Source organism: Microcaecilia unicolor, chromosome 1, assembly GCF_901765095.1.
Source record: "Microcaecilia unicolor chromosome 1, aMicUni1.1, whole genome shotgun sequence".
NCBI lineage: Eukaryota > Metazoa > Chordata > Amphibia > Gymnophiona > Siphonopidae > Microcaecilia > Microcaecilia unicolor.
This window is the reverse complement of record NC_044031.1, coordinates 548,078,368-548,103,014: the sequence shown is the minus strand read 5'-3', so window position 1 is coordinate 548,103,014 and position 24,647 is coordinate 548,078,368. Positions and strand designations below refer to the sequence as shown.

General features: G+C 44.0%; 1 protein-coding gene across 4 annotated transcripts in view; it reads right to left on the bottom strand.

Moving 5' to 3' along the window:
* Nucleotides 1-14,954: 14,954 nt before the first annotated feature.
* OSR2 (odd-skipped related transciption factor 2) overlaps nucleotides 14,955-24,647 on the bottom strand; it is a 22,837-nt gene continuing 13,144 nt past the window's right edge. For 3 of the 4 annotated variants that reach the window (XM_030217195.1, XM_030217201.1, XM_030217185.1), the window contains exons 2-4: nucleotides 21,419-22,153; nucleotides 17,000-17,099; nucleotides 14,955-15,914 (exon numbers count right to left, since the gene is read on the bottom strand). In XM_030217195.1, the coding sequence (XP_030073055.1) occupies nucleotides 15,732-15,914; nucleotides 17,000-17,099; nucleotides 21,419-22,074 (939 nt within the window). In that variant the 5' untranslated portion in view covers nucleotides 22,075-22,153 and the 3' untranslated portion in view covers nucleotides 14,955-15,731. The remainder of the gene's footprint in view (nucleotides 15,915-16,999; nucleotides 17,100-21,418; nucleotides 22,154-24,647) is intronic. The other variant, XM_030217207.1, reaches the window with a different exon arrangement.

Below are 24,647 nucleotides of genomic sequence, written 5' to 3'. Positions count from 1 at the left end.
GACATGGAGAGAAGAAGAAATGACAAAGGAATGGGAGACCCTGGCATGAGATTTAAAGGAACACAGAAGAAACCAAAAATCAGAGACTGAAACAAACATGATTAGAAAAATAAAATAACCAAAAAAAGCTAATAATTTTATTTCATGATTAGAATATGCTAGTTTTTTGAATGTACATCTGCCAGAGCGGGCATTAGACATGGCTGAGGCCCATTGCCAGCTGCACCTTCTTCAGCTTCAGGCAGGTTGCAGGCCCTCTCTGGTCACAGGCCAAGGGCAATTGCCTTAGTTGCACCCCCCCTCCCCAACACCATCTCTGACATGGGTTATTTTTATATGTTGCACAGTAAAGGAGGAAATACATCTCTATTTTTCTGGTGTTGTATTACATGTAAGATCTGGCTTCTTGAGGTTTTCTTTTAATTTCTGTTTCTAATTTGTGTTCACTTATTCTGTATTTGACATTTGTGTTCTTTCTGTGTGACTGAGGCCAGGTATTTTATTAGCATACATTTTTTATGTAGAATGATTTTGGTTTGTTCAATTTTCCTGATACATGTATTGATATTTTGGCTTATTCAGTTTTCCTGATATATGCATTGGTATTTTAGGGCCCCGCTGTAATATTTAGGGCACTGCCTTTTGTTTTGTAAGTTAGTTCTTACATGGCTGGCTCGGGTTGGGCCTTGCAATGGATGGCAAAGGAAAGGTGGGCCATCTGTTCATGCTGGGTCCTGATTGTGGGTGCAGGTTTGCTCTGATTCGGTTATTATTTTAAATTGCTGACTGGCAGAAATCGCCCTCCAATAGGAGTGATTCTCAGGGGGCAGAGGGAAGGAACAGTGGCACTGATTTAAAGCTCCCACTCCACCCCACCCCCGAGGACTCCTTAGAGGCAGCTTGCTTGCCCACCCTTCCCTCCCCACCCCACCTTACCCCACCCCATTTGTCTCACGGTTTTCTGTATGGCCTTGGAATAGTTGCTTTGTCACAGCTTGGGGGGGGGGGGACCTGAGCTACAGACTATGCAGAAGGAGGTCCTTCTGGACAGGGCCTTAATGTTCAGTAGGAGGTGAGCATTGGGCCACTGATCAATACAGGCATGTAGTCCACATCTACAATGTTTAGTCTCACTGCTATGGTGGGTAATAAATTGTATTTTACATGATTTGGCTATGACTCTGCTGTGAAATGGCGAGTAGTCAGGTTGTTTTCTAAAGAAGAATGTCACTTGTTTTTCTAGCTTGTGTTTCTAATATTATCACCAATAAACAAAGCTGCGGCCTGGTTTATACCAAACAAATTTCTTTGGTTTCAGTTATTTACATATTAATATTTGTAGTTTTCTTGTATGTTATTACTATGTTTTAAGAGAGGAAAGGGAGTGATGGGTCTTGTGTCCCCCGTTAATATTATGATTGTCATATTGCTATAATAAAGATAACGATGAGATGAATTTCAGATCATAGGGCAAGTGCTTTTTAAAATGTGAGTAATGCAATAATAATGTCCAGAGAATTGTTACAATCAAAATTGCAGCAAATGATGGACCTCTTTTTTTTTAAATCATGTTATCACTGGCTTGAATTCTTGTAGCACGAGCAGCTCAGCTGAGCTACTTTTCACAATTCAGAGTTCATGGCAGGAAGCACTTTGGAAACCTATCTAAAAGGCAAATAATAATAAAATAAAAATTTCAGAACTCTGTAGGCAGGTCATTCCTTAGGGTGAGACTACAGAGGAATCGCCAGTGGGTGTTGCAATGTTTTTTTTAAATGAAGAAAAGTCTGAGAGAAAACGAGTGTTAGTAATACAGAAAAGCAAAATATATTTCTAAGTTGGAAATGACAACAAAGACAGAAGAGAAATGGCACATAAATAGACAATCGGGAAGGAATGCATCCTGGCCGAAGTTTGTTAGTCTTACAAGTTTTGTTTCTTCTGATGTAGAAATGTTCATTTTTAAAAAATGGAAGTAGGTTAAACATAAAAGGAACGGGTATGAGAGCTGGTCTTGAGGGAGCAGGTTAACTTTTGGTTTGGTGCCCTCCTATTGGCACCCCCCCCCCCCCATTGGCACTCCCACTCAAGCTATCCCCTCCTGAATACCAACAGTGTTTCACCTAATGCTACCTGCATCAGTGCCCCGGCATCTTCCCTCTGCCATGCCCCAGCCCCTTCTTTCATATAACTTCCTGTTTCCACAGGTGCGTGGTAGAAGGAAGACACCAGGGGGCCGACACAGGTAGGGCTAGATAAAACACTATCCAGCTTATAATTGAAAAAGAAAAACGCCTATATTGCGACCCAAATCAGGAGATAGACGTTTATCTCACAAAAACGAATAAAGCGGTATAATCGAAAGCCGAATTTGGACGTTTTCAACTGCACTCCGTCGCGGATGCGGACAAAGTTGATGGGGCGTGTCAAAGGCGTGGTGAAGGCGGAACTGGGGCGTGGTTATCGGCCGATCAGAGATAGGCGCCTTTCGCCGATAATGGAAAAAAAATATGCGTTTTTAGCGAGAATTTAGGGCACTTTTCCTGGACCCTGTTTTTCCATGAATAGGGCCCCAAAAAGTGCCCTAAATGACCATGACCTCCCCTGACTCCCCCAGTGGTCACAAACCCCCTCCCACCACAAAAATATGCCGTTTCACAACTTTTTATGTTCACCCTCAAATGTCATACCCACCTCCCTGGCAGCAGTATGCAGGTCACTGGAGCAGTTATTAGGGGGTGCAGTGGACGTCAGGCAGGTAGACCCAGGCCCATCCCCCCCCCCCACCTGTTACACTTGTGCTGGTAAATGGGAGCCCTCCACATCGCCCCCCAAACCCACTGTACCCACATGTAGGTGCCCCCCTTCAACCCTTAGGGCTATAGTAATGGTGTAGACTTGTGGGTGGTGGGTTTTGAGGGGGATTTGGGGGGCTCAACACACAAGGGAAGGGTGCTATGCACCTGGGAGCTCTTTTACCTTTTTTTTTTTTTTGTAAAAGTGCCCCCTAGGGTGCCCGGTTGGTGTCCTGGCATGTGAGGGGGACCAGTGCACTACGACTCCTGGCCCCTCCCACGAACAAATGCCTTGGATTTATTCGTTTTTGAGCTGGGCGCTTTCATTTTCCATTATCGCTGAAAAACAAAAACGCCCAGCTCACAAATTGTCGAATAAAACATGGACGTCTATTTTTTCCCAAAATACGGTTCGGTCCGCCCCTTCACGGACCCGTTCTTGGAGATAAACGCCCATGGAGATAGACGTTTTTGTTCGATTATGCCCCTCCGCGTGTTTGGGAGGGGACAACTGCCTTTAAAAGTACACAGAAGGTGGCCTGATACAGAAAGAGGAAGATGGTTGCTGGCTCTTCTTTTTTCCCTGCACAAGGAATGTCGCCAGGTAAGCTCAGGGCCTGCTTAACCTATAGGGCCATTGACGTCAGAGGCTCAGGTGTTTGGCGCTGTTTTTCTCTGGCACCCTGGGCCAGAGCCTCACTTTGTCCATAGGTTAAGCCAGCCCTGCTGGGAGGGGTAACTTACCTCTGAGGTGGGCTTTCTCTGGGGGATTCTGCGACCTTCCAGAAGCTGGGAGGGGGCAGAGGTGGGGGGGGGGGTGAATGTGAGAGCAGGATGAGTAAACCACATTGACTTCTTCAATTGAAAAGCAAACCCCGTCCAATTACTGGGATTTAATTGCCCCCCGCAGGGGCAATGGGCAGGCTTTGCACTGTTACTTATTGTTGCCCCTCCCAATTAGCAGGGCCTTTTCTCCCTGTTCCTTGTAAGTGGCTTCCCCTTCCCACCTTCATTTCTATTTTCTTGTTTTTCAGTAGTTGATATTATGTGTCATTACGGTTTCTTTTTTTTTTTGTTTTTTTGTTTTTATTTTGTTTTGTTACATTTGTACCCCGCACTTTCCCACTCATGGCAGGCTCAATGCGGCTTACATGGGGCAATGGAGGGTTAAGTGACTTGCCCAGAGTCACAAGGAGCTGCCTGTGCCAGGAATCGAACTCAGTTCCTGAGTTCCCGAGGACCAAAGTCCACCTTCTATATCACAGCTGGTGGTTACCTGAGCTATGGGGTATTGGCTCAAAAGGGATGAGCTAGAAGCATAATACAGAGCAAGGTTCTAAGTGGGTCAGGTGACCTGGATGTTAATGCATGGATGGAAGGCCATTCTATCTCTCTAGCATTAGCTGTTAAGGCTGGAAAGTGGTTGAGAGCTGCTTTGGCAGCAGTGGGAGGTGATGGGTAAAACACTGTTATATGTTGAAATATAATAAGTAAAGGAAGCTGCAGTCTAATTGTAATGCCGATCTGTCTTAATGTGGCTGTTATTTATTTATAAATTAGTTGTGTGTGTCTTTGTGAGGAGGTATAGTTATAAGTCTTGGGGAGGTAGTTCTCTCTCCAGGGTTAATAGAATTTCATGTTGTTTCAGATGGTCGACATTGTCCTCTATGAAATCGGGGGTGAATAGAATGATCACCGCCATCAGTCTCCTAAAATAAAGACGATAAGTCATTCTGAATCATGGATTTGGATAAGAACTGACTGTAGGCTCAGCTTACTCACAATTTGTCCTTCGGAGTGGTTATTTTTCTGGCATACCAGTAAGGAACGACCTACTATAATAAACCTTTGCTCGTCGTATGCTAATTTTGTTGCCACCTACCCTGGACACCTTTGTTTTTACCGTCTCCCAGCTCGGTGCATTCGAAGAATCAAAGCGAGAGCAAACTGCAAAGCCTGAAAAGGTAGAACAGAAATACTGGAAATAAAGGAAGAAAACTGAATAAAGAACGGAGGAGCAGAGAAGAGAGAGCGGGGCTCATAAGAGAAACACATGAAGGGAAGTGGAAAAAGCTGCCAAGAATTCAGCTGTTTGCACTGCTAAGTGTCTGGAATCTGGATTAATTTTAAGAATGTCGTTTAAAATGACAATAACACATCAGAAACAACAACAGGGTAAACTAATAATGAAAACGAACAGTCCAAAGCAGTCGAAACGTTCTTCCTGTAGGTGACTGGATATTTGCCTGTAGTTGAGGCTTTCCCGGACTCACTCATCACACTCGGAGTGCGTGTGGCTGCCGAACAGAGAACTTCTAGGGATACCACTTGGGGAAACTTGAGCTTTCAGGCTGGAGAAGCTCAAGTCTCCTGCTCTTTAATAACACAGATTTTTTTTCCCCAGCGATTTGAACACAATCTGCCCTATGACTCCTCTGTCAGGTGAAGATCCCGTGGGGCAGACCATAAAGGAAAGTTCAACATATTTTACCCAGTTTGTAGCATGAGAAATCTTGCTGCTGTATCTGTTGAAACGTGTGGAGCGCACGGGGGGGGGGGGGGGGGGGGGGGGGGGGGGGGTTCGCCGTATAAAACTGGACTCTCGCTTTCAATGCTCAGAAGGAAGGGCAAAGACATAACTCCTAGAGGACAGCAAGACAGCTCATAGGGTGACAAACTATGTAGTGTCAAACATTCTTAATTTATTAAGCCCTCTACCATACCATCTTGAATGCACTGTCTGCTATTTAAAAAAAAAAATCCCATTGTGTCTCTGTGGGGAAAATGCTTCGTACATGCTAAGAATTATCCCAAGCTGGCATTAGGGTCTGCCATTTCGTTTCATGGTGGCTGTTGAGCAGATCAATGGAAAACAAAAGGCAACAAGGAATAGGGGTAGAACGTCCATTGTCCATTGTTATTTCAGCCGTTCTCTTTTAGGTCAGTTTTACCAAAGAGGATTCGTGGCTACTCCCTAAACCGGTCCCTGCCTTTTATTAATATTATATGGGGTCTTATTCGGTAAGGATCCCCTCCCCCCCCCACCCCCACCGAGACACTGAAGAGATTAAAACCAACAAGTTTTGCCAGTATCTCAGTTGTAGTTGAGGTGAACGCAATAAATTATGTAAGCTCACGCAATGGTTAAAGCTGTTTGATGTAGGGTAGTATATGGTACCCCCGTCTGGCCTTTGTGAAGGTGAATGGTGAAATATAGCTCTTAGCTCTCCCGCTAATGAGGAGGTGATAGATCACAGAAGACAGGGCCCAGTCGAGAACCACTGGGATGAAAGTCTGACCCCAGCGTCCGTCTTTTTTGTTTGTTTGTCCAGAGACTGGAGTCAGGCCAAGAAGTTTCCCCTCAGGAAGCAATAGAAAGACTCTGCGAAAAGCGCATAAAGTTAAAAGCGTACGCGCATATTCAGGCAATGTGGCGGTTTTTACACCGCACCTTACATCCTGCAACAGGACAACAGTAAGGTCTTTGCGTTTAACCTTATATGACTGTATTTTAATTTTTTTCTTTAAATAAAATGATTAGCTCTGTCTGTTTTCTGATCGGACGAGAGTACTGCAAGCTAACTTCTGGCATGGGCTTATTTTCGTAATAGTTAACTTTTTCTTTTATCTGCGAGAGCAAACAATTCCATATAGATATAGATAGAGTTAATTCATGTAAATACCTAACGAAGCTGTGACATTCTTCATACGGATAGACTGTTAACAACTTTTCCGCCAGTGCTGTGTTGGTCTTGAGGTACGATGGCCCTTCCATTGCAAACAGGGATATTTTGTGTTAAACCGTTATATCTCTGCGCCCATAACTAGGCGAAAAGCAGGTAGAGTGCTAACATTTTCGAATACATTCTTTTGTGGGATAGGGAAACCAGAGAAATAATCATTTTCAAATTTGTTTTAGAAAGGTTGTATGCTGTTCAATATGAATGGGGCTATTTCTCCAGCTTTCTAGTTCTGCCTACTCCTTCTAGAGCTTAATAGCCAGCTCTGTGGGTGCTGAACACCCCCCCCCCCCCTAAATAGAGTAAGCTACTTCTTTGTGTCAAGGGATGGGCAATGTGTATTGTGCTTGGCACTTCCAATCATTTAAAAATGTTGGCACTAAGGCCCCTTATCCTGAGCAGGGCGTAGCCAGACAACAGATTTTGGGTGGGCACCAAGTGTTCTCCCCCCCCCCCCCAACCACCACCCAAAAAAATATCTCAGCTGGCAGGAAAATGCTTCTTTCTACACTGGCAGTCTGCAGCAGGCATGTGCAGGTGTCGGTATCGTGGAGATTAGTGTTTTCGTTACCATCAGGGGGAAGTCTTCAGCTAGCCGAATTTAGGATCCCCACCAGCTACTGTTAAACATGTGCTACTGTTGGGTGGGCCTGAGCCCTAAGTGGGTGGGCCCAGGCCCACCTGTGGCTAGCCACTGATCCTGAGTGGAGGAGTGGCCTAGTGGTTAGAGCACCGGTCTTGCAATCCAGAGGTGGCCAGTTAAAATCCCATTGCTGCTCCGTGTGATCTTGGGCAAAAGCCATTTACACCTCCATTGCCTCAGGTACAAACCAAGATTGTGAGCCCTCCTGGGACAGAGAAATGTCCAGTGTACTTGAATGTAACTCACCTTGAGGTACTATTGAAAAAGGTGTGAGCAAAATGGAAATAAAATAAATAAATATTTTGCTTTAGGACTGATTGGCGAAAATATGGATAAAAACTCTTGATAAAGCTGCAGCGAAATCCAGAGGTGGCTGGTACAAATCTTGCTGCTGCTCCTTGTGATCTTCGGCAAGTCACTTAACCCCCCATTGCCTCAGGTACAAACCAAGATTGTGAGCCCTCCTGCGACAGAGAAATATCCAGTATACCTGAATGTAACTCACCTTAAGCTACTACTGAAAACAGTGTGAGCAAAATAAATATCATAATTAAGAGTCCCTACACTCCTGGCCTTCAGATACCTTTTTTTTATATTGGTTTTTTTTTTTATATTGTGACATCCAGATTTGAAGATGGAAGCTATCCTTTGCAGAAAAGATAAGTGGATTATAATTTTGTGAATAACTCCTGTTTGCAATAAGACTGGACAAGTTTTTCAGTTCCTTTGGACTTCCTGTGATACATACTCACGTTTGTGGCACTGGCTGGGTTTTTGAGAGACTAGTTTGAATACTCTGTCGCAGTGTTTTTTTCAGCCATATGATGGTGAGCTGGGCCCACACCTGAGAATTGCGGTTGGCTGGGTGGCTTTACTGAGGCTTTTTTCTCCACTTACGATTGTATTTCTGTGTGTTGCTCTGTCAGTGAAGTGCACCAACTTTAGTAAATATAACTCAGGGGCGCAGCTACGGGGGGCCACAGGAGCCTGGGCCCCTGCAAATTTCATCCAGGGCCCTGGTTTGGCTGGCAGGGGTCCACAACCCCCGCCAGACAAAACCTTCTTCAGCGCTGGTCTCCGGCACAGCCGCGTTCGCTGCCTGCCCCTGCTCTTCTTTCTTCTTGCTCCTCCTGTGCATGCTGACGCTCAGTGTCAGCGTGCACAGGAGAAGAAGAAAGAAGAGCAGGGGCAGGCAGTGAACGCAACTGTGCCAGAGAAGGCTTCATCTGGCGGGGGTTGGGGACCCCCTACAGCAAAGGTATTTGTTTGTGAGGGGAAGCGGCAAGGCAAGGCGGTGGGGGGGGGGGGGGGTGAGGAGGCGAGGCTTGGCGGTGGGGGGGGGGGCGGGGGGCACTCAAAATGTGCCCCCAACCTTGGGCTCTGGCCCTCTCCCACTGTGAGGTCTGGCTATGCCCCTGACTTTATAGAGATTTTCTTCACATACCCTCTACAACATCTCCAAACCTGGCTAGTCTGAGGAGCAGAGGATCTGACACTGAGCCACTAGGCTAGCCATCTTTTTCAGATTTTAAGGTCTTCATATTGACTTCTTGGGGCTCACTTACAAAATGGGGCACAGTTCATGCAGAGTGCAGTGTTAAATAGCATTGGCACAGGCCAAAGTACAAAAGTTAGTGCCTCCTGAATTTATAACCCAGACAGAAATAAATGGTATGCAGAGCTATTGGTGTGCTGAGGCATCAGGTCTGTGTCACTGTGCAGCTGCTATTTATAGGAGCAGTTTAGGGCTGCCTCCAGTGCTTATTGGCAGTGTGATCGGGACCAGACACAGAGAGAAAGCTGATAAAGTCTCAGCAGAGCAGAGGGTGAAAGCCACACCTCTGAGGGAGAGAAGCTCTTTGGAGTGAAAGACAAGAGTAGTGCTTCACATACTGAACTAAAGGGCAATAGGACATTTAGTGAGGTGGAAATCCCTATCCTTGTGGAGTAAATGTCAAAATATAAACATAAGCTGTGTGGTCTGGCATCCCTAAAGATGAAAACCTCATAAAGAGCCAGAATCTGGCTAGATAATCCTGGAGAGGAGCAATGAGGCATGGAAGTGCCAAAGAAGTAGACATTATCTCCCGGAATCTATACATGGTGCCCCAAATTGCATGGACAAAAATTTGGGTGCACGACGTAATTAACGAGCCGTTAACTAGCAATCATTGGGTGCTAACAACCAATTTTTGCAGTAAACTGGCTTAAATTCGGATTTGCATGCACTATTCTATAAAGAACCACATGCAAATTTTTTTAGCGGGCAACTCAAAAGCAGGCATGGCCACTGAAGGGGCATGGGGGGTGTCATGGTCATTCACTAAAAATGCATGCAGTATTACCGAATACTTTGTATTTGTTTCGCCTTCACGGTACAATGTAAGCCACATTGAGCCTGCAAATAGGTGGGAAAATGTGGGATACAAATGCAACAAATAAATAAATAAATAAATAAATAACTTATGTGCCAGGATTTACACCAGGTTTCAGTTGGTGTAAATTCTTGCACCAAAGTTTGGCACAGAAATCGGCTGTAGGCACTATTCTATAAATGGCGTAGGGCAGCGCTCGGTGTGGATTTTTTTCAGCACTCAAATTTGGGCACCATTTACTGAATCTAGTCCTATGTGTAGAACAGCATTAGCTGGCAGAGAAGAGAAGCTAGTTTCTAAGTGGAGAACTGCCCTGACCACTGGTGGAGGTCCAGCTGTGTGGAAGAATTGGCCCCTTGAAATGCTAGTATAGGCCGCAACAGACAGAGGTAGAATAACCTGCTTCTAGTTACTCTTGACTGGAGAGCTTCTGCTCTTAACTGCTGTCTCTCCACAATATCTAAAATATAATGAATTACAGTGAGTGGAACCTATTGTCACGGTTGTGCCCAGGTTCCTGGCTCGCAGTCACCTCGGTCCCTGGGGTTTAGACCTGGGGAATGCTGCGAACTGATGGTTTACCGTTTCCCATGTTCCAGAAGATATGCTGGTCCGGTCCAGTCCGGATCTTCCAGCTCTCCAGATTGTTTTGGGAGTTTTTTGGAACCAAACAGTATCCGTACCGGGGGAACTCCCTTGTGGGCTGCCTGGAAAGGTTCCTAGTTGCCTTGCAACAGAGGTCCTCAGAGGAGTTTACTTTTGTGGAAGTCGTTTACAGTGCTGCTTTTTCCTGTTTTAGGTTTTGACCCTGCTTGTTTGCTGACTTATTCTACTGACTGCTGCCTGCTCAGACCCGGCTTGTCTTCTGACCTACTCTTCTGTCTGCTGCCTGCCCAGACCCGGCTTGTCTCCTGCCTTGCTCTGCTACCGGCGGCCTGCCCGGCTCCTGCTGGGTTCCTGGAGCCTTTATGTTGGTCCCTGCAGTTTTGCTTCCTGCCCTGCCCAGTAAGTCCTGCCGACTGCCCGCACTCTGGGGCTCAACCCCAGCAGAATGTTGGTTAAGTGCAGGTGAAGTTTGGGCTATTTCTGGTCCAGTTGGTTCCTGCCTGCGCTGCCTCGGCGGCAGCCTTTGCTGAAGAGTTCCGACCCGGGGTGCCGGGAGGTCTGTTCTGCCTGTCCTGTGTTCGGGTGATTCTCCTGCCGCTCCTCGGCAGTGGCCCAAGGGCTCACTAAACCTAGAAGTACCACTGAAGCGTGACACCTATACACTGCCACTCATGCAAATCATCACATGTAAAAGCATTGAGAACCATAGATATTTGAGGTGTTGGGAAACAATCACCCCTTCCTTGATAAGGTTATAGTCATGGAAGACTTTGTAACTCATTATATTTCAGATAGTATAGGGATACCGCAGTTAAGAGCAGCAGACCTGTTCAGTCAAGAGTAAGCAGGTTACTCTACATCTGCCACCATAGCAGAGAACACAGACACAGCTAAGAATATGGAAACTGTGGAGGAGGTATGCTATCTGGTGCAGAAAAATGTTATTTCTGCAGAGTCTGGAAGCATACATTCAGCATTCAGAGACAGATATCCTACAAACCCAGATGCATTATAATGATTTGCTTGCGCAACATATTAGGCTCTTAGGGGTAATGGCAGTTGTGCACGCAACTGCCCTTATAAAATACTAACATACGTCCATATTTACATGCCTAACTTTTGGCATGAGCGCTTACATTAGATTTGTGGCTGGTGCAAATGCGCATGTGTAACTTTAGGCAGTTAGGCATGGAAATGCTAATATTCTATAACCCACGTGTGTTAATTGCCTGACATGCCTATGCCCCTCCCAAGTCAACACCCCCCTGGATAACCTTAACTCTTCTGTCCTACTCAGATAACTTTCAGAGCCCTAGCATGCTTCCCTTACCTCACATAACGTACTAGTTACAAAGCTGTTTTATTATGTTCACATCTACACCTTATTAAGGTTCACTGTATTATTGTACAGTTTGTGTTCTGATTTAGCAGGCTTTGATCCTGGCAACCTGGGTTCGATTCAACACTGCAGCTCTTTGTGACCTTGGGCAAGTCATTCAACCCTCCATTGCCCCAGGTACAAAAAACTTAGATTGTGAGCCCCCTAGGGACAGAGGAAGTACCTGTATATAATGTGTACAGCGTTGTGTACGTCTAGTAGTGCTATAGAAATGATTAGTAGTTAGTAGTAAGCATGATTCATTTGCTTTATGAATTTTTCAGCCTGCATGACTCCATGTCTTTTTATTAGTTGTTTTATTAGCCATTTTTCGTCATATGTTTTTATTATTTTGATTAGAATTTGTTATGGTTGTAATTTTTTTGATGTATGTTTGTATTGTAGTATTACCCCTGATTCAGCCTTTGGTCGAAAAGTGTCCTCGTTGGGTTCTTGTTTTAATAAACCGCCTTGCTCTTCAGAGTGCTGTAAAACACATTATTGGACATCAATATTTTATATTTGCATAGTTGAGGGCAGTTTCCCCCCCCCCAAAAAAATGTACCTATCACATACCCAGCTATGTGGGCTATATGAATACTACCCACTCTTCCTGCAGGTAAAGGAACATGTTGATGTTTCTTTAAGTTTGTGCGACTATCAGAACCTATTCTTTCATTGCTGTTGTTCTTTGCCAACTCCACAGCTCAAAGCTGCTGTCCTAGGTGTCTGCCCAGTTTGCATGATGGTTAAGCCAGCCCTGAGATAATAGATTTTTTTTCAATGGATGCAAATATATCTCATGCAAATCAAGTCAGTTAGTTATGCTTTTAGGACAAAGCTGAGTTACTGTCTAGATCAAGGTTGTCCAAGTTCAGTCCTTGAGGGCTGAAAACAGGTCAAATTTTCAGGATATTCCTAATAAACATACATGAGACAGATTTGCATGCTGACTACCGCCATTGTATGCAAATCTATCTCATACATATTCATTATCAATTCCAACAACTGGGTTCACAATCTAATTAAAGTGGAACCACAATATTGATTGATTTTATACATATTCATTAGAGATATCCTGAAAATCTGGCCTGTTTTCACCCCCCCCCCCCCACCCTCCCCAGGTCTACTCTAGACCAAACTTTAAAGGCATAGATGAGAGCCTGAAAATTATAGAGCAGAGGTTCTCAATCCAGTCCTTGGGACACCCCTAGCCAGTCAGGTTTCCAGGATACCTATAATGAATAGTAACATAGTAGATGACGGCAGAAAAAGACCTGCACGGTCCATCCAGTCTGCCCAACAAGATAAACTCATATGTGCTAATTTTTGTGTATACCTTACCTTGATTTGTATCTGTCTTTTTCAGGGCACAGACCGTGTAAGTCTGCCCAGCACTATCCCCGCCTCCCAACCACCAGCCCCGCCTCCCACCACCGGCTCTGCCACCCAATCTCGGCTAAGCTTCTGAGGATCCATTCCCTTGGAACAGGATTCCTTTATGTTTATCCCACGCATGTTTGAATTCCGTTACCGTTTTCCTCTCCACCACCTCCTGCGGGAGGGCATTCCAAGCATCCACCACTCTCTCCGTGAAAAAATACTTCCTGACATTTTTCTTGAGTCTGCCCCCCTTTCAATCTCATATCATGCCCTCTAGTTCTACCAACTTCCCATCTATAGAAAAGGTTTGTGCAAGAGATAAATCTGCATGCATCACCTCCATTGATCTCACGCACATTTATTGTGGGTATCCTGAAAACCCAAGGACTGGGTTGAGAACCACCAATCTAGAGGGGAAATGTCACCACCACTAAAAAGAGCTTTTCACTACTGGCATTTCTGTGTATGAATTTGAGGCTTGAATAAAATACATCCTTGCAAGCTTTCCTATAAAAGATTGTAAGAAGTCAAAGTGAGGGTAATACCCAATGAACTGTCATTCAATATCTACAGTAAAGTAGAGGACCCCCAAGCAACCTACCTCAATATTTCAGATGTCTCCACCCAGAATGTAAAAGCTATCCTGAAGCTATCAGGTTGATACTTAGACTGATTTGGGCTTAGTATAGGAAAATATACAAAATAATCATATCTAGAAATTATAAACTGCTGATATAGTAGGTTTGCAGTATATGTCTATATTACATCTAAGAACATTTATGCAGTTAACCAGGATGTTTGATTTGTATGGATACAAGTGCATCTCAGTTTGTTTAGCAGTAAATGGAGGTTGAGTCCAATAAACACTGTAGGGAAGTATGGCATTTCCTTCTAATGAGGGTAGGAGGTGTTAACTTCCAGAGAAAGTTGCCACAGGGGATTTTTACTAATGTCTTTCATGGCTAATAACCAGATTAGGAAGGGCAGAATTGACACTGCCCCTGTATCTTTTCCTCATTTCATTTTCATTGACAGCCAGAATGATACTGTGAGATCCTAAATTAATTGCTCTGGTCTCTTATTCCCCTCTCTCTGCCTGGAACCTCCTTCATCTCATCCACCCGTCTACAAAGTACACATACACACACACCCCAAAGTTTAGCATTTAAAAGTATGATATTATGCATCTGATTATTGTTTTTAATTATCAAAATTAAAAGAGGGGACCCAGCAGCCTGGAAGTTAAATGGGGGAGAGGAGGGGGGGGGGGGCACCTAACACCCTTGCATTACACTACATTCTCCCCTCCCCCCATTTGATTATGCAAACCAATGTACTAGCAGAAGCAGAGTTACTGAATGCAGCTTGTGACTTTTTACTCTGAGTTGTTAACTGAACCTTATGTATAGTAACCATGCACATCCTCCTGTTTCTATTAGAGCCATAACAATGGAGTCTTTCCCTTTAGATAGCCTGTGCTGAATTGCTGAAGGCTGATGTCCAACCGAACCAAGGTTCCTTATTCAATAAAGATTTTTCACATAGGCACAGAATGGGAAAACATTTCTTACAATTGCCAAATACATAGTCTAATTAATCATGTTATTCTGTTCACAATTACAGTATGTATTCTGATAGAAAATATGTTACTAATAAGCCCACTAAGCTTTAGCGTGGTTAATACCGTAACATATATCATATTTATATTGCATCCATGGGATAACTTGTCTTAAAGTATAATCTAGATAAAATATACAGGAATATTCAAAGTAAAAAAAAAACTATTATAATAACTGAAGTTGCAAAATTCATTAGCACAAGAGACCACTTTAAATTTTATTTTACAGTATATAAGATTGAGTGAAATGCATAAAACAAAACCTCCCTTCAGATCCTTACAAGCAGAGTGAAAACACTATAAATTCCATGTCTAGACTCAATCACTTTTGTGTCTTTTCACGGCACCTGAAGTGTGGTGGAACAGGAGCCATCATGGATGAACCAAAATAAAACACCAGTCCTGGTACTTGAAAAAGAACAATTTATTTTGAAATACAGTTTTAAAGATATTTTGACTTTCCAATTTCTGTATCACTGTGCACTGAAACGGGACAATAGAAAACACTATGTACAGAGCTCTAAAATGAGCTGCCATATGTACAGACATCTGGCTCAGGCTCTTTAGGTAGTCAAGTCCTTGAGCAGAAATAGTAAGAGCCTTAGCCCTGTCTGAGGACCAGTGAGGGAAAGCAATAAAAACTGGGCTGGCAGGAAAAAACCTAACTGGAATGGGTGACATTCTCAATATGGATAGACAGTAAGAACCTAAATATGATGGGCCAGGGGTTCTCAACCCAGCCCTTTGGACACGCCCAGTCACAGATTTTCAGGCTACCCACCATGAATATACATGAGATAGATTTGCAGACAATGGAGGTAGTCCATGCAAAATCATTGCATGCTTATCCCTTGTGGCTATCTTAAACATCAGACCGGCTTGGTGTGTCCTAAGGACTGGGTTACGCAATCCCTGGGATGGAGTGAAGGAGGTAGGTCCAGGATGGGGCAAGTGTGAAATCCTGGTTGAGGTAGGAGTGAGGTTCTGACTGGGACTGGATAAAATGTCATAGCTGAGTCAGATGAGGGAAGTCTGCATGGTACAAGAGATAGATGACGGCTGAGGAAGGAGAAGTCAGAACTGCCTGTGGTGAGAGGCTAGTCCCAACTAAGGAGTTACAATGAGGTCCTGGTTGGAGTGGGAAAGGTCAGTCCTGGCTGGGGTTGGGACAGTGAGGTCCTGGCTGGGTAGCTCTAGAAGTCTTGCCGGGGGCTGTGAGTCAGACTGTGCCGCCGCAGGTCGCAGTTCCGCCTGAACACTTTGCCGCACTGCTCACAGTTGTAGGGCTTGATGTCTGTATGGGTAAGAAGGTGAGTTTTCAGATTACTTCTTTGATTAAAGGTTCTTCCACATGTGGGGCATTTGTGTGGAGATTCCTGTTCAGATTTGAAGCAAGCAAAGGATTAATCCTTTACAGACTACTGTAGTTTTCCGCTTACATCAAATAACATGAAAGGCTGGGGGGACGACGACAAATTTTTTGTTACTGATCCTCGGGTTAAACATTTGCTTCACATTCTGTTGCCTGTGTGTAATTTATAACTCTGGACCACATGGATTTCCTCTCCTAGGACTCTAATTTTACCAAAATGGTTTGTCCTCAGACACAAATTAGGAGAAAATCTTTGGAAAATGCAGCCCTTAGAATCATACAGAAAAAAACAATAATGAATCATTTTAGGTATTTAACATGAAAAAAATGACTAGCTGCATAGAAATGCAAAACAATACATCCATACAGAGAACCAGCTGTGGTAAGATACACTCTGTATTTTCCCCAAAGATAAAATATGTGAAACGTTTTCTGCCCAATTACACTAATGCTTTCAAAGCAGTTTTCTTGATGGTTACTTGGCTTTTGTCCCTTTCTAATAAACCTACACTGGCAATCCACTTGCTAGCTCTCAAGAAAACAGTGTTAATTAAAACTTTGAAAAACAAAATACTGATGGAAAGAAAAGTGTTGGCTTTATTTAAGGCAATCCATGGATACAGCCAATATTTGTATAAGCCTTGAATAAAGTTGTTCAGTTCCCCTGTTAGTCTAATTATAGATATTTAAAAAAAAATAGAGATGAAGGAACAAGTGGTAGGTGATACTTTTTGTGGTTTGCTTTTCAGTTATGTCCTCATAGAAGTTTCAAAGATGGTACCATTTTTCAGTTCCCAGAGAAATATAATTACTGACATGTGGCAATTGCTTTAAATGGCTTAGGGCAGTGGTTCTCAAGTCCTGTCCTGGGGAACCCCCAGCCAGTCAAGGTTTCAGAATATTCACAATGAATATCCATGAAATAGATTTACATGCACTGCCTCCAACGAACATGAACATTTCTCTCAGGCATATTCAGTGTGGAAATCCTGAAAATTTGACTGGTCGGGGGTCCCCTAGGACAGGTTTTGGAAAACCACTGGCTTAGAATAGTAACAGTAAGCGATGACTGTTGGAAAATAAACGTACCTGCATATGTAACGTTTTATGAACCGCAAGAGTGCGGGACTGACAAAATCCTTTCCCACATTCCTGACATTTGAATGGCTTTTCTTTAGAATGTATGTATCTGAAAATCAATACAAGGGTTGGATTCAATGGCTACACACATACAAGTGTTACACACAGTTCTATCTCTGTTCTTGTAATCAGTAAAACAAATTCTTCTTTGCATTCTGTTTTATTTCCTAGCTAATTCTGTTTTCAGTTAGTCTCTTGTAGAAAGCATATGATAAAAAAAAAAGTTACATAATTTCCTACCAAGGCTTAATTGCCCTGGCTGGCAACAGCTTGGAATATAGGGGTCCTTTTACTAAGCAGCGGTTGGCCTAAAACGCAGGAGGAATGCACCAAATCGGCACTACCGCAGGGGTAGCGTGGGCACCCTGAGGTAGTTTCGAAGTTGGCGCACACTGGTAGAAAATATTTGCCTATTTTGTACCCCGGGGGCATTCTCAGCAGTAATTGGCGTGCGCTGCCTTATTACCTCACGAGTAGCACATAAGCCCTTACTGCTAGGTCAGTGGTGGCAGTAAGGGCTCAGGCAGTAAATAACCAGGGTTTTTTTTTTGAGGGGGTACTTGGGAGTACTGAGTACCGGCACCTTTTCCACTGTCTGCTAAAATTGACCCACGGACCCCAAGTTTTAATGATACAACTCAGGCTCTACACACCAACTCTGTCTTGTAATAGATTCTGTGACTGGTTGCAAGGGGCCTGGCGATTATGGGGTGGGTCTCTCAGTGATCACCCCACTCCTGAAGGGAGGCCTAGCATTTGAATACCAGCACCTTTTTTGCTAGAAAAAAACACACTGTAAATAACCATGTGCTACCTTTAATTTTAGTGCATGACCATTTACTACTCCCATTTTAAAAAAGCCCTTTTTCCAAACTGTGGTAAACAAAAATGGCACAGCGCACACCAATTTCACAAGTCTACACTACCGCAGGCCACTTTTTATTGCTGCTTAGTAAAAGGACCCCTCAGGCTTTCAAAAAGTGCTCCCTTCTTGCCTAGTCCATTCCTATAGCCTAGAAGTGTATATATATATATATATATATATGAAATTAAGTACGTGAAAATACCCAGCACTATGCAAATGCCTGACTTACTGATGCCAACAGAATCATTCTGCAGGTGGCCTATAAAAGACTTTAACAGCTTAGAGGCTGTTGACTCTATTACAGAGGGCAGAAGCCACTTCTTCTCCTACACAATCAGCTTTAACCTTGAACATCCTGCACAATAAAAATTATATATTTACTAAGTACTATTAGGTTGGTAAATTTATTATACTCGACAGTATCTCACTGAGACTGGATAGCACAGCTGCAAAGATGTTAAAACTTAAAATACTTTTGCAGCAAACCACCCAGCACTCTAGCCATTCAGAGGATAAGGCCCTCGTAAAACTACCAGAAATGTGACCATTTTTTTCTTACCAACCTCCCCTCACAAACATTAGAAATCTGCATTTCCTATCATCATGATGGTATAGAAGACAGGTTTGATTTATCTTTCAGAATCTTTTAAATGTTCGGTGAAATAAATGGTCATATTCTTTTCTCTCAGTTCGGTGGAATCCTCAGCAGAAGTAAATGTTCTTGTAAAACTAGTGAGACTAGATCCCCTTTCAGTATTGCATGCATGACCCCTTCCCTATACAGCAGATCCGATTTTCAAAGAATGTTTGTCAGTTAAACAACCTTGGTCTTTTTCGGGTATAAGCCAACTGGAAGGAAGGATCTCTACAGCAGTGTTAAAATTTAAAATCAGAAGCTCTAATTATAACTGATAAACACTGAGAAAACACCCCTGATGCCCCCCCCCCAAAAAAAAAACAAATTAAAAAAAGTATTTGTTTTTGGATAAACATGGTAAAATACCCACTTCCCCTAGTACTCTCTCACCCCTTCCCTGGCTTGTTTTGAGTTCTCCAATCAGTTATTGTGTTTTTTTCTGTGTTGACACAAATGTACATTTTTAAAACCACAGAAAAGGGACTCAGCAATAGTACCTGTGGCATAAAAACACCAAGAAATATTGATTTTTGTACCCTCAGCCCCCCCCCCCCCAAAAAAAAAATTCACTGGAAAATAAACACCTAACTGTTATAGAAACAGAGAAAAAAAATGAAGGCAGATAAAGACCTATCCAGTCTGCACATTAATACTATCCCCTCCTCTCCCATAGAGATCCTAGGTACTTGTCCCAAGCTTGCTTGAATTTCTAGCCTTTGTCTCCACCACCTCCACTGGGAGGTCATTCCACTAATTCACCACCCTTTCCATGAAAAAGTATTTCCTCGGGTTACTTCTGACTCTGTTCCCTTTCACCTTCATCCTATGCCTCCTCATTCCAGAGCGTCTTTTCAACTGAAAGAGACTCGCTTCCTGTGCATTTATGCCATAGGGGTATTTAAATGCCTCTATTATATCTTCCCTCGCCTGCCTTTATTTGTTTGTTACATTTGTATCCCACATTTTCCCACCTATTTGCAGGCTCCATGTGGCTTACATAATACCGTAAAGGCGATCGCCAAGGCCGGTATGGAAACAAATACAATTTGATATTAGAGTCGTTCATATTGAGATCTATAAGTCTGTCCCATACATTTTATGACGAAGACCACTAACCATTTTAGTAACTGCCCTCTGTACTGACTGTTTACATCTTTTTGAAGGTGTGGTCTCCAGAATTGTAAACGGTACTCTAATACGGAGATGATCAAAAGCAAACTCCGGTGCTAGAGGCTGTTAGCGCCATATTAGGGCTGGCGTTTGCTACCGCCCAATGATCAGAGTCCCTGAGCACGTGAAACAACGTGCTCAAGGGCTCTGAACACAACTAACATGCAAATGCATGCAAAACAGGGCTAAACATATCCCCAATGATCAGTGACCAGCGCGTCAAAGATTGGGTCCCTGGTCGCAGCAAACGCTACACCAGCTCTGAGCTGGCATTAGGGTTTGCAGATCATTGGGGAGGAATGGTGAGCCCCGTCCAGCATGCATTTGCATGCTAGCAGGCCCCCATTCCCCCTAACAAAGCAAACCTGAAGATCCCCCCAGCGAGAGGGGGCTGGAGGTCCGGCAGACCTCCTGTTCCCCCGATGATCCCCCCCAGGTTCAGGGAGAGCTGAAACTCCGGTGGGTCTCCAGCCCCCCCCTAACATTTCCAAAACAGTCCCTAGTGGCCCAGTGGGTAACCAACCCCCCCCCCCCTAGCGACAGGGGGGCTGGAGATCTGGTGGGCCTCCAGCCCCCCTAATCTCCCCAGCAAAGGGTCCCTGGTGGTCCAGTGATCAATCCCCCTCCTCCTTACCTACCCCCCTACCCCCCCTACCTTGTGGGTTGGAGGAGGGAGGTAGCCTGCCTCCCCCCTCTTCCTTTGGTGCCACAAAATGGTGGTGCCCCGCCCTGCCCAGTGTATCCTTGGATGCGCTGGGCGGGGCTACATACCATATAAGGGTGAAACCTCCCTCCTCCAACCCACAAGGTAGGCGGGTGGGTAGGGGGGTAGGTAGAGAGGGGCAGATTGATCACTGGACCACCAGGAGCCCTTTGCTGGGGAGGTTAGGGGGGGCTGGAGACCCACTGGATCTCCAGCCCTCCTTAAACCTGGGGAGGATTGTCGAGGGAGGGACTGGAGGTTCAGCAGCCTCCAGCCCCCCTGTCGCTCAGGGGGGGTTGGTCGCCCACTGGGCCACCAGGGACTGTTTTGGAAATGTTGAGGGGAGTTAGGGGGGCTGGAGACCCATCAGATCTCCAGCCCTCCCTGAACCTGGGGGGGATTGTCGGGGGGGGGGACCAGAGGTCCGCCGAACCTCCAGCCCCCGTTGCTTGGGGCAGGGGTAGTTGGGGCCTGGTGGTCCCATGGAACTCCAGCCCCTGTGTTTGACAGGTTTGGGCTTTTGACAGCCCAGACCTGTCAAACAAGTGCGGGAGGATTGTGCTGAGCCCATGCTCAGGCACAATTCTCCCGCACTTCTACCCCATGATCAGAGATAATTGTGTGTTTAAATTTGCATGCAATTATATCTGATCATATGTCTAATAACAACCCGCGCTGTTCCAGTGCTATTTTTGGAGCGCTGTTTGGAACAGCGCAGGGTTTTGACCATCTGCTTGTAAATGAGGTCTCACCAGAGACTTATTCACAGACATCATCACCTCCTTTTCCTGCTGGCCATTCATCTCCCTATGCACCCAAACATCTTTCTAGCTTTTGCTGTTGCATTTTCTACCTGTTTGGCCACCTTAAAATCATCACATAGGATCACATCAAAGTCCCTCTCCTCTTGCATAAAAGTACTTCTCTAAATACCAAAGACTAGAAGCCCTAATTATAGCTGATCACAAAGAGTTATGCAGTAGTGTCACTCACCTGTGGTCCCTCAGATGATCCTGTCTCCTGAAGGCCTTATGACAGATATCACAGGTGTAAGGTCTTTCATCTGTGTGGGTTCTCTCATGGATAAGCAAGTTGTAGGATTTTGTGAAATGCCTGCCGCAAAACTTGCAGATAAATTCTTTTTTTGTCTTGGAAGGTAATCTCCCCCGGGAGGGCTTTCTATCTGGAGACAACTTGCTAATCTCTGAGATAGGATTTCCAAGTCCTGGGCCCAGCTTGGCCAGATCACCAATTTTTGGTGGGTCCTCCTGTGTGGCAGCTATGGCCAGATTTGCAAAATCAAACCTGGGTCGGTCTTTGTGTAGGGCAGGGATGACATGGGCAATGGCTCCTTGCTTTGGGTGAAAGAGGTGTGTGGCAAAAGGTAAAGCTGGAAAAGAGAATCTGGCATCCATCAAGCCCTGTGCCGCTGCCATCTCCGTGATGGTGGACCTAGTTATACCATGCAGATTAGGATAACCTAATGTCCAGTGGTTCATGTGCATAGTCTGTACAGCACTCAGTCCATAGAGCCCCTGCAAGTGGTCTACGGCTGCTGGGAAAGTATTCACAGCCTGCAAGAAGGAATAGTTAGTCAGCTGCAGTGAAGGATGAAGGGGGATTGGAGCTGGAAGGGCTTTACTTCCCATCTTTGTCGACGGTATGATCGCCAGAGCTTCTGCACCTTTCTCCTGGTGCTGGCGTACTCCCAAAAGTCTTAAAACACACCTAGAAAGAAAAAAAAGAGAATGCATTTACTCTTGAAAGTTTGATATCAATGTAACATAAGAATTGTCCATTTCTAGTTTTTTTGCGTGGATATCACAAAGCAGGATTCACAACAGGCTCTTTCTGCAGCTAACTTTGTAGAATTCAATTTTATTGTGCACAGGTAATATTTAGAAGTATAAACTGTAGTGGGTAAGATGGCCTAAGGACTCTGGTTTCAAACTAATGTCCCTTCACTTTCTCACCTCACCCCAGCTGAGGGACAATATGGGAGAAAGTCCTTGGAAAGTGGCATATTGGAATTTATGAGCAGCTTTCCTTTTCCCTTGTAAATACTATACTGTTCTGAAAGGGAACATAAAATATCAAACAAGAAATACTAGAGACACCTTTCATTCCCTTGGGTTCTGCTTCTTTCTAGTTTAATAAAAAACAAATTGTAACACATTTTTCCCATCAGAAATCCCTCTTGATCAGATTGCAACAAACCATTCATGGGTCCATTTTAGTGCTTAATAATCGTAATAATAGTAATAATAAACAAAATTTAAAAAATATATACAAATAGTTCATGTTTCCAGTACCTTCAGAAAAAGGATGACTTTAACACGCACACTTGAAGACCTGATGGAGCCACAGGCTCCAGGTCTCCAGCCTTTCACATGGAGACTCCAGACAAATTGCTCAAAGGGCTGCACCAACCTACAGATTTTCTCTCCTTGGGGGAAACCAGGGTGGGAGTGGGGGAGGACGAGGTGACAAAAGCAGGCCAGGCTTGTTGGAAGTCTACTGCTTATTTTTCTGCTTTCAACAACAACTCATCCATCAAGATAATTGCAGGAGAGAAAAGCAACACTTTGCAAGCCCTACAAGTTCTAGATAAATCCACTTTACACCCAGATCCCTTCCAGATGGTTGGATGTGGGGGGCAGGAAACCACATACCCAAGGATTTTTCCAAGAGTAGGCACATTTGCCCAGTGGTGGCCAGGTCTGGGGACCTCTTTCACCTAACTTAAATTCTCTCTTTCTACATTCAGCTTTTCACCCTTATAGAATTCCTTTGCTCAAACTTTCATGTTCCCAATCAAGAAAAATTAAATCTGGACATAAAAACTCTGATTTGTTTGCCATATTTGGTAAGGCCTATGAAGTAGCCTATATATTAATCTAATCTTTTTATTGTGGTCAGAAATAAGCCCAGTTGGAAAAGACCTGGGTTTTTTTTTCACTTTTCAGATTGCAAGAAAGGGAATTATTCAGCCCTTACCTTTCAGTTCTGCAAAGGAAAGCAGAAGCAGAGTGCAGGATGGAAAGAGGTGCATTCAGACACCAGTAACAGAGTAAATATGGAATTGACAAAATTATGGGCCCATAACTTCTTAAGATATATGATAACAATACAATTTCAACTTAGATATTTTCTTCATTTTTACAATTAACAGCAGCTGAACAATTGCTGAAATACTTTACAGTTTATTATTGATATTCAGATATTTGAAATACGAATGTCATAAGCCAACTCCGTTTACGTGCTTTAAGTCTAAGATATCGTAAATAAACCGTGGAAGTGTTTCAAAATGTAATATTAGATAGGGTCTAATATGTTTTAAGCAGTCATTTTAAATGCCTTGTCATCGGCCTTGGACGGAATTACAGACACGCATTTCTCAATGGCATTATACATCATGAAAAACCAAGGACATTGAATTATTATCGCGCCACGCCAGGCCATACATCCCTCCTTGAACCAGTGTATTTGCTGAATATCCGTCTGGTTGGCAGCAGGTTAGCCGAAATCAGCAAAACGTGTTCTAAAAACTATTGAGTGATTTGAACTGCAAAACTTGCCTGAGCATTTGGAGAATAGATCATAATTCGGGGGGAGGGGAAGGCTGCTTCTCCTGCTTCCCCTCCCCCCCCCATATTTCCTAGCGAGAGCACTGAATGCCGCACTGTACCGAGTCAGATTAGGACCCCACTTCTCCAGGGCCCTGCACTATTGTGTACTGGGAATGCACCAGTATAAGGGAAGGGGGAGGGAAGCTATAATCAGAGGTGTGTAGCAGACAGAGGATTTCACTCAGATCAAAGAAACTCCCGTTTCTAATAAACTTTCTCACCACTAATCACTTTCCATTTATACCAGGAACCCCACAAAAAAAAAAAAAAACAACAACAAACAAGCAAAAAGAACAGGTGCATTGGATTATTCTCTTTGCTGAGTTTTCCTATATATTAATAACATCAATAACCTTTTCTAGTAGAAAATTATATGATTTACAGTGAGATTCTTGATAACAAAAAGAACCATTTAAAAAAAAAACCAACAACAACTGCAGACCTACTCAGAAGGCGACAATTTGACACATGCAATTATTTCCTACCGCTTCAATTATATCTGCATATATTTGGTTGGGGGAATTAGGTGAAAGGTCCACACTGCCCCAATTGAAACTTCAGCCTGAGATTTACATGCTATGAAAAGCTATGCA